This window comes from Solea solea, chromosome 7 (genome assembly GCF_958295425.1).
Source record: "Solea solea chromosome 7, fSolSol10.1, whole genome shotgun sequence".
Lineage (NCBI taxonomy): Eukaryota > Metazoa > Chordata > Actinopteri > Pleuronectiformes > Soleidae > Solea > Solea solea.
In genome coordinates, this window is record NC_081140.1 from 30434204 (window position 1) to 30448844 (window position 14641).

The 14641-nt window shown below is 39.2% G+C and overlaps 1 protein-coding gene across 1 annotated transcript; it reads left to right on the plus strand.

The window, feature by feature from the left end:
• Positions 1–3598: 3598 nt before the first annotated feature.
• Positions 3599–9333, plus strand: LOC131463085 (E3 ubiquitin-protein ligase RNF152). The gene has a single exon (XM_058634759.1). It carries the CDS (start codon positions 4140–4142, stop codon positions 4950–4952), a length of 813 nt encoding a protein of 270 aa, XP_058490742.1. The 5' UTR covers positions 3599–4139; the 3' UTR covers positions 4953–9333.
• Positions 9334–14641: the final 5308 nt, after the last annotated feature.

Consider the following 14641-nt stretch of genomic DNA (forward strand, 5'->3'; position numbering starts at 1 on the left):
CTTTATCTCTGATCATTGACCTTCCAGACCAAGACCCAGTAAACCTGGCTATAATATAATATAATATAATATAATTTAACCCTTTAAGCCTCAAACCTATTTTTTAGGTCTCTGCTCGATGAGTATATCTCTGCAACCACCAGGTCTATTTAAATACCTTTGGTGTCAAAGTAAAAGGAAACATTGTGGGATTTGTTAAGATGTGTAAACATCAGTGTGTTACTGGTGAAGAGTAAATGAAAATGAAAATAATTCAGCTTTGCCTGAAAACAAAACATCAGGCTGAATATAATATCTCTCTGGAATGATGGAGAATCAGCTCTAAACTCAACATGTGAACATCATCTGTGCAAAGTTTGACTTTGATCAAGTGAAGCAGAACAAAATGAGAGAGATTTTAGTGCAGAAATGACAGGCGAGGACTTATTTGGCACATTGTTACTGTCTGTACCATTTGTATTTAAATCATGTATTAAACTACTTTATTCACTTTTATATAACTATTAATGTTCAATAAAATAATTTATGCCATTGTTTCAAACTTCCTGCAGACTTTAATATGTTTTTCATTCCAAAAACAAACACCAGATGGCTCCATTGAGCCGTGTCACTCTTTTCTGGCCTGTAGCTCAGCGAGGGAACGGTCTACATGAATGACGACATCTCATTGGCTTCCTCACAGCCAATAGAAGGACGCTGTCGTCTCCGAATTTTGATTGACAGCGTTGTTAGCCAATGAGAAGCAGCAGAGCGCGCGGACGTGACTGTTGCCTTAGGATAGGGTAATGCTTCCCAAAGGGACGTTAGGTCAGCTGGAGACGCCCGGACTGTTTTGAATGTAACACAGGAAGTCAGTCTAACCGTAGAGAGAGCTGTGTTGACGCTGAAAGATTCACTTTTCACAGAGAAACATCAAAGGCACTTTCTGTGTCTGTGTTCTTTGGCTTTCATCTCTGTAATGTTTTGTCTTACACTGTTGGAAACAACAGCTGAGTCTCAGCTTTCATTTGAGCCGTAGGGTGTGTGTTTTAGATACGTAGTTATTCATTTAGGTGTCATTTGAGCTGTTTGTCACATTTAAAATAGGTTTTTACAGCCTTGTAGCACAGATTTCGCTATTTAATTTGATTCCCAGCTTCAAAATTCACTTTTTTTGCGAACCTTGTCGAAAATAGGCTGCGCAGACTGTCAGGGTCACCCAATTGGGGGACTTTCTGGTTTAATGGGATAATTTAATATAATATGATATAATATGATATATTAGGTTATGTCATTCAGACAAGACATTCTTACAATGAATGACATGTCTCAACATTATCATGTCCTCCATGTGACATGAGACAATATCATTTAATGTAATGTAATGTAAACTACAGTATAATCTATGAGGAAGCATTATACAGTATGTGAGTTATGGGATTATAATTTCTGCACTGTATGCTGTTATGACATGTTAGTCTTTTTGAAGTGTGCACAGAGAACCAGCTCAGACACAGAAAACATCACTCCACACAAGGAAAAAGAGATTTCAGCCACAAAACCTATGGTCACTGCTTTATCTCACTTTAACAGTCATTTCTGAGTGTTTTGTAAACCACTCACTTCCTACAGCAACTTCCACAGAGAAAATCTGTATTTTTACATCACAGGAGCCCAAATGTGTTATTTCACCGGGTATTCTGACAGAAAATTGAAAAGACAAATTGGCCAAACGAGGCAGCAGTACACCACCAGCTCCTGTGTCTCCGTCAGCTGAAAACGCAGGAGTGAGCGGTTTAAAGTGTGTGTGTTGACTTTCTCTCCCCACAGGAACATGGAGGCTGAGAAAGTCTAAAAATAAGGTTCTGAACAGGAGAACCTCATTTGCTTTCTGTTTCAAGTTTCCCTGAAAAGTGAAACATGAAAACAAGTACATTTTCTGTGCAAACAGAAAGTCACTAACAAACCCAGCAAATCAAATCTTATGACCCTTAAAGCTACGAATTTGATGATAAGGGAGATCAAAGTGAACACATTTAGTTTGAGACTTATGATTGAAATCATATGACCACGTTATGCTTCTGCAGAAATCCTGTGATTCCACTTTAACTTGTTAATGATTTATAAAAAAAGTTACAGCAATGACTCCATTCCTCCCATGTTCCCTTTTCCTACATTTAGTTTGAGCTTTTTCCACACACACACACACACACACACACACACACACACACACACACACACACACACGTCTTTCACTTACATGTACATTACACACAACATACTTGTGTCCTTGTGAGATGGTGACAGTGAGTGTGTGTTAGACAGGGAACAGGTCTCTCATGTGAATGAGAGTGAGATAAGATGACTTGTATACGTAAGGCTAAATTAATAAAAATATGAATCTACTGGTGGAGGCAGTGGCTCAACAACCTCCTCTGTGCTGGGATGTTAAATGTTACATTGCTGGTTTGAAATGACAAATAATGCTATCTTCTAAATTGTGTATCAGATCCAGATGTAAATCTTCTACACAATCTAGAAGATAGCATTATTTGTAACGGAGCAACAGAAAGACTTAAAAAGGAATAAAGTGATACATATATATATATATATATATATCTTAGGCATTAACTGGTTCTACGGTTGGGGATAAGATTTGGTTTGTCCGAATGAATGGGAGTCAATCAAGTGTCCTGACAAGAATAGCTGTGCAAACCTGAGTGTGTGTTTTAAGCCTGTGGCCAAGAGTAAAGGAATTGGGCTTGTAACCAGAGGGTTGGTGGGTCAAGTGTGTGTGTGTGTGTGTGTGTGTGTGTGTGAGTGTGTGTGTGTGTTCACTACCACTGGTGTATACGTATAGTTTAAATGCAGAGGACAAATTCACTGTCACTAATTAAATTAACTAATTAAAAAAACAAAAAAAAAACTGTAATTGTAATTCTGGGAAAGCGGATGATTAGTGAAAGTGTTTTTAGTTGATCCTCATGTTCTATCACACCTTAAAATGGCTGTTAATGATTCAAGATATAATTTGGGGATTATCTATGTTTATTGTTCATTTAAAGGTTAGGATCATGCATTGAGTTGTGCTGGGTGAGGTTAAGGTCAGGGGCAAGCATTATGTCCTCATAAAGTGTCCTCACTGCTGTACCACAGTCCCATATGTGACATTCACTTGTTCTCATGAGAGTCTCGTGTTTGCTTTTTACTGTTTGGATTTTTATTTTATTTGATTGGTAAACAAGAATAATGTCTAGTAGAACCATAAAGAGAAAAGCTGAAAGAAGAGGGACAAGGTGATCTATTAAAGATGTTTACAAAAGTTCACTAATATATTATATTCACTGTCTTATGTGAAACGTAAGTCAACTTATTTTAATATATAATACAGATTTAAATATGACTGTATCTTTTATTTACTGAGGATTTTCATATTGTAGTGTTTGATGACTTTGTAATACAGACAGACAGACAGACAGAGACAGACAGACAGACAGACATACAGACAGACAGACAGACAGACATGCTTTATATGGATAAGGGGAGAACTGATGGTGAAGGTTAGGGTAAGGGGCTCGTGAATGCATTATGTCTGAGTGTCCTCACTAAGATAGAAAAACACATTGGTGTGTGTGTGTGATGGTGATTTTACTGGTACAGGCTACATTGTGTGAGTTCACGCGCACTTTGTTATTGTTACAGGAAACACTGTAGTGAATTGGCCAAATTAGCGCATCCTTTGTCTGACATCATGATCTGTGTACGTCACAGCTGCTGCTGCTGCTGCTGCTGCACACACCCAGACCACTGACACAACAACATCACTGTGTGTGTGTGTGTGTGTGTGTGTGTGTGTGTTCAGTGGGATGCTGTGGATGGATGAATCCTCGGAGCGGAGTCACCACCATTACATCATCTTTATTCCCACTCAGCCTCAACAGGAGAGCACCACTTGTTTTTACAGGGATCAAAGAGCAGCAGCAGCAGCAGCAGCAGAAGTGTCTGCTCTTCATACATGATGAAGACACATGAGCAGCAGCAGTAGCAGCAGCAGCAGCAGCAGCTTCAGTAGCAGCAGCAGAGTCAATGAGGAGGGGCAGAGGAGAGGAGACGTGCACCGTCATCAGCATCTGTCCCTTTGTGCTCACCGGAGAATGTGAATGGCGAGAGATGACATGGCAGAGGTAGACCTGGCATCACACGGAGCAGCGGCGGAACCCCCGGGCGGCGGCGGCGGCGGCAGCAGCGGCGGAGGGGGCGAGGCCTGCACCTCTGCGTTCCCCTACGAGGAGTACGAATGCAAAATCTGCTACAATTATTTCGACCTTGACCGCCGGGCCCCCAAGATCCTCGAGTGCCTGCACACGTTCTGCGAGGAGTGTCTGAACACGCTGCACCTCCGGGAGGAGCGGCCATGGCGCATCAGCTGCCCCGTCTGCCGCCACCGGACTCCGGTGCCGGACTATCGGGTGCAGAACCTGCCCAACAACACCAAGGTGACGGAGGATTTCCCGCTCTACATCGACTCGGACCCGCTGCCCCAGGACGCTCTGCCGCCCTACCCTCCGCCGCTGCACCCGGCCCTCATCGCCCTGCGCCGGGAGGAGGCGTCGGGGACGTCCAGCGCGAGCCAGGCGACGCAGTCCACCACCGTGTCCACGGCCACGACACTCTCCCAGGACTCGGTGCGCTACGACAGCTGCCAGAGCTGCAAGCGCGTGGCTCTGACCACCGGCTGCGTGTGCGTGATCTTCTCCTTCCTGTCCATGCTGGTGCTGCTCTTCATGGGCCTGATCTTTGTGCACAGTCACAGCATTCCTCCATCACCGGCGGGACCCATCTGCCTGTCGGTGGCCAGCATCCTGGCCATGTTCTCGGTGGTGGTCACGTGGCTCATCTGCTGGCTCAAATACAGACCAGACCATGAGACGGGTCGCTCCACCGCCACCACTAACTCCAGGAGAAACGCCTGACAGACAGACAGACAGGCAGGCAGGCAGACAGGCAGGCAGACAGACAGGCAGGCTGTGATGGACCTGTTGTTGTTGCTGTGGGTGTGTGATCACGTGATCATGTGATCATGTACATATACTGACAGCTGATTCTCCTGCTCCCTTTACTTTTCTATAGGAAGAAATGTTCACCCCGAAAATGGCCTTTAATCAGTAAAGCAAACCCACGAAGGCCTTCATGTTGTGACCCTTAAATCCTCGTTAAAGGTCCAGTGTGTAACATGTCAGAACTGCGTTTAATCTGCACAATGTGAAAATGGTGTCAAACTTAAAATAGTCTGATTTTCGTAGAATCAGAAAAAGCCTTTTTTATGAGCGTCAGGCAGGGGTCGTCCTTATGCCGCCATGTTTCTACAGAAGCCCAAATGGACAAACCAGGCAGACGCTTACTACGCATTACTAATACTCGCTAGGAGCGGGAATCTTTATTTACCTCGTGATTTAAATCCACTACGAGTTTAAAATGGCATCTTAATATGAAATGGAACCACAAATTTCACTGGAAATCTAAATCCTTTGCGATGAAAATAACAACATAGTTTGTGATGAGCTTCATGTTTTCTCACTTCTGTGGAAGATTCGTCATTTGTTCATCCTCCAGCTCCAGGTGCTAACGTGACATGTTGCTGCTCATGTTTCTTCGTTAGTTTCACACAGTGAAGGCTTTTGTGCAGCTCACTCATTCACTCTATATTCACTCTGTACTCTGTAGAAGACAAACAACATTTTACACTTTAGTGATAGCTCTCGCTCAGCTATCTTTGCTAAAGCTAACGAGGCGGCACATGCATGAACACCATGTGATCAGATCCAGTTTATTGACACAAAAGTTGGGCTCGACCAAACACAGTGTTAAAACGGTGCATTATGGCTGTATCATTATTATTATCATTATTATTATCATTGTTATTATTATTATTATTAATAATATTAATATGGACTCATAATCGTTTAAGAGAGAATCTCGATGTGTGGAAAATAGACTCTCACTGCCAATACTTGCTATCTTACATGACTACAATCTTCGGCTTTTCAAATCAAAGTAAATAATACAGTACTCGGGATGCATGATATTATCAGCACAATATCGTTATCGGCCGATATTGGCCTGAAAAACCTGAATATCTGTATCGTCTGTTAGCCCAAACCCTCCTGATATATCGAATATCGGCAAAAAGTCCAATATTGTGCATCCTTAGTGTCCTTAAATATCCTGGTATCAGCCTCAATGCTCTTGTTGCTGACAACACTAAACCTCCGTGTGTTGCAGTTCTCAGTCTCACCACTAGACGTCACTGATTCTTACACACTGGACCTTGAAAAGGATAGTTTGGTTATTATTATTTCTTTAGGAGGGAAGTATAAGGTACTCATGCAGAGTCGTACGCTGGGTTTCCATGAGCGTGTTTTAATGCAAACTTTTGATTTGATTGATTTGTTTTTGGATAAAAAAAAAAACAGGAAACTCTTCTTGAAATATCTGAAAGTTTTTGCTGTAGGAGGTGGAAAAGTTAGTATAGATAAAAGTTTAATAATAATTAAATAATTAATAAGTGCAATGAAAACGTCACTTTAGATTTTGCATTTCACTGCAATGGAAAAATCTTGGAAATGGAGGAGAAAGAAAATGAATGTGTGGACTGATGAGAAAACCACGACATTCTTCCTCTACAATGATACATGGAATCAAGATAGTTCTTTATTATTGTCCTTTAGTGTCAAGGTATCAACAGCTACTGCCTCTCTTCATTCACAGTACATGTCATCCGGTTGAGCTCCTGCTGCTTATTTCAGTGATTTATGAGAGGTCACTTTTAACACTTTTAAGGGAAGCCGTGAGTGTTATATACAGTTTGCAGAAGGACACAAGAATCATTCAACATGATTTGGTTTGGTTTGGTTTGTTAGGTTTTCCTTGAAAGTATCTGCCACATGATAACACAGTGTTAGAATATCTTATGAGTTTATTGTGTCAGGAAAGAGCATGGTAAACTATAGAGCGGGGCAGTTTATTACCCTGTGATGATGTTTCCTGCTTTTAAAGGCTGTTGCATTGATAATCATCATATTTATTAGTTATTATTGAATAAATGTGTGAAACACACCAAATATTATACATTAAATATTATATATTCACATATTGATGAAAAGACATAATTTTAACTAATTATTTGTGTTATAGCAGAATTTGACCATATTTATAGTCAATTTCATTGTTTCTAACACACGTAAATATCCTTCATTTAACATTTAATGCCAAAGAAATAAAGCAGATATTATCTGAATTGAAAGGTAATAATAAGTGTAGTTTAAGATCATGTAATACAGATCATAAACAAAGAAAACTTCTCATGAGAAACAACAAGATATAAACTTAAATAGATATTATTTAATATTACAGAAATGTCCGTTTTGTTAATGTCAAACGATGTAAAGCAGTATATGATGATAAGATGTTTCCCTGTATCACCCAGCCCTGTGGTGCACCTCTAAATATCCAACAATCAGAATGTTAGTGATTTGAATCCTTGTACATGAACCCGTTCACATCAGAACCATTTTTGTTCCACTTGTTTTGTCTCCCGCTGAACGCTGACTCAGCACGAGTACCTCATACACCGCCTACTTTAAAAAACCCTCAACTGTCTGCACTTGATTTTGCAGAGCGTAGGCCCAGGCGTTGGTCGTAAGATGTGTCTGTTTTAATGACTGACTGTGAAGTGCTGATCCCCTCAATGATATGCATATACTGTACTATGCCAGTCACTGTATGATAACTCTCCACTTATATCTCAGCAAAACACTTTGGTATTTGTACAGATTCACTTCTTTTCAGTGAGTTTTCAGGCGATGCTCCTAGTTTTCTTTCCTCAAGTGTTGCAGAGAAGAATCCATACTCCAAAGTGTAAATGGTGGTGGTGATGGTGAGAGGAACTGCATATTCCTAATCCTTCCTAATCCTTCCTCATCCTTGCGCTTTTACCTTCAGAATGGCACCGTTGTTGTGACAATGAAAACTGCATCTCTTCCAGGCAAAAGGACACAAATGGATGAAAAAGCTTGTGATTTTGAACTCTGTGTTGTTCAGCGCATGTTCTACCACTGAAGGACAGTGTTTGTGTTAGTGGAAGAGACTCCTGTGTGTCTCCTGACTCCTGTGTGTCTCCTGACTCCTGTGTGTCTCCTGTGCCTCAACAATGAAGCAAACATGAGCAAAAAAAAGTCATGAGCGGGCCTCCCACCACGAGGTGTCGGCAGGGATTTCCTCCTCTTGGCCCATTAATCTAAGAGGGTTTCCAATGCAGAGCACCTTGTTCTTCTTAATCAAAATGTTCCTTTTCTTTGTCTTTCTTTAATATTTCAAAGGCAAAAATCTGCTTTAAAACCACTTCCAGGTTCAAATCTGGTCTCACAAGTGAGAATTCATGTGTTCTAATGTAGGACTGAACCATTCGATTGTCTTCTAGTAGAAATCCCACATTTGAAACAGCGGGTAGCTGCAATTTAAATGTTATGGATTTGATGTTTCACTATTGCTTAGTGTCTTTTGTAAGTGCTCCATCACATTTTCAATTTATTACAGAAACATCACACTTAGCTGTTTTCTCCTAATGGTTCAGTCTGTTTATGATACGTTTGGGAACTTAAAGAGTGTTGACAGAGATGAAACTTTACTTTTCTGTGTCGACCACAGTCAAAACCTTAATTAGCACAAAGCAAATACTAAGTTAAACTAATCCAGAACTTAATATAAATTGTTTTACATGTTGATCCAAACAACAACAAAAAGTATTAACCTCAGATTACATAATGCAATCCACAAAGGGCCTACAGTGAGTTCTTGTCGTTATTGTAGGGTGTTGGTAAAACATGTATGTAATCCTTAGCATTATTCTTACGTGTGAGACTTTTGTCATGGTCACTCATTGCTGACTGATATGTTTAGGTCCGTGGAGCGTGCCGAGTGTTTGGAGCGTGTAAAGTCACTCACTCGTGAGTTGTCTTCCTGCTCTCAGACCTTCCTGATGACTTTAGTGCAGAATGATCTGGACACCAACGTGGTTCCAGACGAGCGCTCTGCTCAATCTTCTCCTCCCCAACTCTGTGATGATGCACTTTCCTCCCCCTTTATTTGTCACAAATAACTGGGGGGTAAACCTTTGACAAACGTAAGCTTATATTGTATTTATTTCCGAGGACCTAGAACATGTCGTGGGTTTTTATGAGATTTTGTGGTTTGTGGTTGTCGAAGTACCAAATGTATTTGCACAGGGAAACTGTCCCTTTATGTGCTGTTTTACAAACATGAATTACATTTCCGTAATAAAGAAAAACACGAGGACGTCAGTGTACTTTCATCTGATCTCCATAGTTACAGTGAAGCTGCTCTGAATGCCTTGATCTGATTATGTCCAATTGACACACGTATGATCTTGGTGTGCATCAAATATGCCCCCTGCTGGAGGACAAAGGATGCTACATGTTGTAGGATTTTATTTTATTTTTATGTTCAACGCTCCTAAAACACAAAATAACAATAATTAACAGATACACTTAATCATCTTTATAACTTAGTTTCTAAATATACACCTGGCAAATACAGTCTGTTATAATGAAGTTTCCTTTAATATAGCACAACTCAAGTTGTGGGAAATCAGCACAAATTGAATTAGAATAGATTCTATACATACCATAAACAGGGCAGTAAAAAAAAGTGATTTTTATTTTTTAATTTTTTATACAGACACAATCTATATTCTTCTGGATTAGCATTAAATCCACGTGTCCACAGAAAACTGTGCACATAAAGATCTTTGTCTCTTATGTAAAAAGGTCACATGATTCATAGCATATATCAACCATCCACTTTTCTTTATACCTATAAGAAACTATTGTTTCCAATGTCTTTAGTATCACACAAAGTAATCTGCTCTGAAAAATAAAAAAAAGAAACTCTTCATTGGGCCACGCGGCGAGATAGTGGCTAGCACTGTTGCCTTGCAGCAAAAGAGATCTGGGTTCGCGACCTGGCCTGTCTGTGTGGAGTTTGCATGTTGTCCCAGTGTGTGTGTGTGTGTGTGAACGTGTGTGTGTGTGTGTGTGTGTGTGAACGCTCTAACTTGCCTGTAGGTGTGAATGTGAGAGTGAACGGTCGTTGTTTGTTTGCCCTGCGTTGGACTGGCTGACCTGACCCCACCTTTAGGCCTGTATGTCAGCTGGGATCGACCCTCATGTGGATTGGTAGAAAGGAAAATCCTTCATTTAAAATAAGGGTTTATACAGTGTACATACACTACTGTATATACAGTATCATTTTTACATGTCAGTTTGGTTGCATTTGTCATGTAGGTGCAGTTAAGTAAACGTCCGGTGGCCAAAGCTTGATTAAAAGTAAATACTTTACCTCAAATATGAGCTGGATGCTGCTAATATTACAGCCTGAGATCTGTCATATGTGTTCATGTGGTCGCACAACGCTGCCTTTTTACTTTATATAAATCCAGTGGATTTTCTTCCCTCATAAACAAACAGAGGAGATAAAGTCATCACTGGTTTCTGTGTGTTTAGACCCTGCACGACATACTTTACACAAGCCAACGGTGTCACATATGTGTGTGTGTGTGGGTGTGGGTGTGTGTGTGTGTGTATGTGTGTGTGTTTCCTCTAATAATATTTGAGACTGTAAACAAGTGTGCGCTCACTGATCGGCCCATTCATCGCCACAGCACAACACTGACGCCTATTGTATCAAAGCCTTTAACTGTATTTCTCAATTAGTCACAGTTACACTGATTACCAGTAACTAGTTTGAGGCAAGTAAGTGTGTGTTCACAAATGAGCTGTGACCACACACACACGCACACACACACACTCACACTCAGACGACCTGTTCTAGTAAATCATTGAAATTAAAATCATTAGCCTTTTAGGTCTGCTTATTTAACAAAAAAGAAACATGTAACAATAATACCAATTGAATCCAGTTCTAATAACTCTCATTTATGTTAGGGCCTTGTCATATGCATCCCATCAATATAGATAAATAGCCTTAAAAGTAAGAGTCACTCCTTTTATAATACATACGATATACTGGAAGTCCATAAGGTTTGTACATGTACATGTACATAGTATATATTATAAATATGTGTATTTTATGTTCTGTATGTTTATCCCTCTTATGTACATAATATTACGTCATGATGAAGTGACATATGGCATACAATATACCATTTACAGTGTGTTTACATATCTTTTTCTAAAAGTCTGAAATAGAGTCATAAATAGACTTAAAAGTAAGCATCACTTCTTTTACCCTATAGAGAATTGTTAACATATACTGTACAGTAACATATTGTTACCACATAATTCATTCTCTTGACATATGAAGACATAGGTATAATAATGTGCATCAACTCTGGGGAGTAACAGGTTTTTGGCAATGATAACAAATAATATGAAAACAAAATGTTTAATATTGAGTCAATAAATACACATTGGGTATAAAAGAAAGTTACAATATGTTTTGTATTTATTTATTTTAAATATGCCAGATTATGGCCATTTTCTAATTGAAATCAGTGTCTTTATAGGTGGATAGAATAAAATATATAATAATGTTATACACAAGGGAAAAAACAATACAGCAGATGAGGGAAAACAGGAAACATTGATATTTAAAGGGTTTGAAATCAATTGAATCATTTTATTGCTCTTTTGATCACGTGAGCTTGATGAATTCTCTTCTATTTATTCCATTTTTTACTGAGATATTTTACTTCATAAAACAATAAGGAATGCTGTAACATTAAATATACGTGTGTGTATGTGTGTGTGTGTAAATACACACACACACATATATACATACAGAGTGACCGTATAAAAACATTACAAACATGCATTGGAATGTTGAACACTAATTAAATAGGACATTGTAGCCCACGGCTGTCCAGTAGAAAGAAGAGTTAAAAAGCACATTAATTCACATCGTATAGACTATGACATAAACCATATCGAGCCTTATTTGAGCCTATTTTTATATTAATTATCGCCCCTGAATGTGACACATTGGGAACTAATTGATGTGACAAATAGAAAGTTTGTGAATGGCCTCCACACAGAGAGCATGTGATGCAACTTCATTTATTTTTCATCAAGCAGAGGTTCCTGACTCTGGGTTTCATCGCCCGGTAATGGATTGGACACGCAGATTCAGTGTCGCTTCTAAAGACAGAGACACACACGGTGTGTGTGTGTGTGTGTGTGTGTGTGTGTGTGTGTGTATGTATATCGCTCTGTTTTCCATTTGCCCTTTCTCTGTTTTTTTATGTTTTGTCCTTAATATCCAATTTCAGTGTAAGATCAGTGACACTCCTGAATGGTCACGTTCGACATAACCCCCACCCACCTATCCACCCTCAACCCCCGCCAAAAACCCTTAAAACTCCCTCTTAAAGACCCAAACCTAAATATACATTCATACAGCATATTGAATCAAAAATAAGGACATAAATAAATATCTACATATATCTCAAGTTATACTATTGGTGATTATACATGTTTTAAACCTCTATATACTTGAGATTAGCTGCCTCATATAATCCCACATTCTCCCATAATCATTTTATACATTGAAACCATAAAAGTACCTAACTATATTTATTTCAGACTTGTTTTAAAGCTATTCATATGTCCAGAGGATGAATATACTGTCATGATTATAATATATAACCATATACAGAATGTGACATATACCATACTGTAATGCATGGTTTACATTACATGGGGTAGCTGTTATACTGCCTCATAATGCTTTTCAAATTGAATCAGAATCTAAATGTCAGAGAGATTGACCCATAAATGCTATAAATACATATACAGAATCCATACATGACATTTAAATAAATCATTTACTTTGAACAAAAACATATGGATTTTCTTACATAGAAATACTACTATACACATTTGATATCCAGAATATTAATATACTGATAATAATATATCTCCATAAAAGCTGACATACAGGATAGAGCCTTAAGTGTTATACAAACTGTAAGTTAACTCCTATATGAAATACATGTATATCAGAACCCTTAATAAAATGTATATTGTGTGTACATATAGATATCATATTTAAGTCATGGGTAGTTCATGTTTTATGTCTTGAGGACAGTGTTTAAAGTTTATTCCCTGGATGTGTGGCTAGGCCCGTGCTTTCATTAGTGTATATAAACCATACATATAAGCCCACATTCCGTCATAAATACATGGGATTTAAATATGAATCCATTGCTCATATAAGATGACTCCTCTGTTCTCAATCAAGTCGGAAACAAACTCACGCTTCCTTTTGAATTGTGGCCTCGCGCAGCGCAGGGTTGATGATAATAATGTGCGGCCTCACAGGACAATAACATCCTCTTTAGCAGGTGAAAGACCCCCCGCTCCGCCCGCTTATTTTAAACCCAGCGTCCAGCCATTGTCCGCGCGCGTCCCTCACAGCAAAGACAACATTTGATGTGCGTTTTCTTCTTCTTTTCTCTTCCTTATTTTATTATCAAAAGCCAGGAGAAGAAGAAGAAGAAGAGTGGGATGTTAATTGAAACCTACTTAGCCCGTGGGGCTTCTCCTCTCGTCTCCTCTCTTCTCTGAGTAAATGAAGGTTAATGATAAGTCGAACGGGAATCCCTCTTTATTGCTCCTCGCGCTCCCCGCAGTGACAGCGTTAAAGGCGCACATAGGTGAGCGGATTGAGACATGAAAGACCTGATCAGGTGCCGCTGGGGGGGTCGATTTTCACCGTTTAGGTTTTGCAAGAGTCAATCAAATTTAGATTGAGGTATTTCAACCAACAAGTGTTCTGAATGTGTATTTCTCTGGTCTCATTTGATGAGGTATTGATTCAGCTCTGTGTGGAATTATTGACAGAATTTAACTTTACATTTCCGACATAAATCCGATCATTCTCTTTTCACGCGCTGTACAATGTTCCGTTGTTGTGAAATCCTGCTGTAGAGCTGTCTGTTAGAGAGAAAACACTTCTTTAAAGAGGTTTCAGTATTTATAAAGGAAAAAAGTACTGTGAAGAGAAATGATTTATACACAAATACCACAACTTTGAAGTCTCAATAAAATACACTGTTTATACGGGACAGTACTGCCAATGTCCAGTAATATATACCACAATTTAAAGTCACAGTTAAATACAATATTCATACAGAAAAACACTGCCAGATCACAGTAATATAGCACAGCATTGACGTTATAGTGAAATGCAACACAGCTGTCAATTTAGAGTCATTTACATAAAAGAATACACGTTATTATTATTATTGTGGAAGTGCACGTGGACACGTGTAAGCTGTTACAGTATCTTTGCTGTGAATTTACATCAGTGACAGTGACACATTAGACACATTAGAGATTGAGAGTGCACCAGGTTTGGCCTGACTGCTGCTGTGCCATGTGTCCAACATCAAGAATAAAATCCAATAAATGGAAAGTAAATTTGAATCAGGAGTGTGTTGGTTTTTTTCGTTTTTTTTCGTTGTTATTTATTTTTGTCCTAAATGTTTGTCCTTTGATTCTCAGATGTTCAGGAAAGACTTTGACTGGATTTGACTGGAATCTTCTGCTCGTGACGTCTGTGAGAG

Coding starts and splice junctions, on each gene's coding strand:
- LOC131463085 (XM_058634759.1), top strand. CDS start 4,140: ATGGCGAGAGATGACATGGCAGAGGTAGACCTGGCATCACACGGAGCA.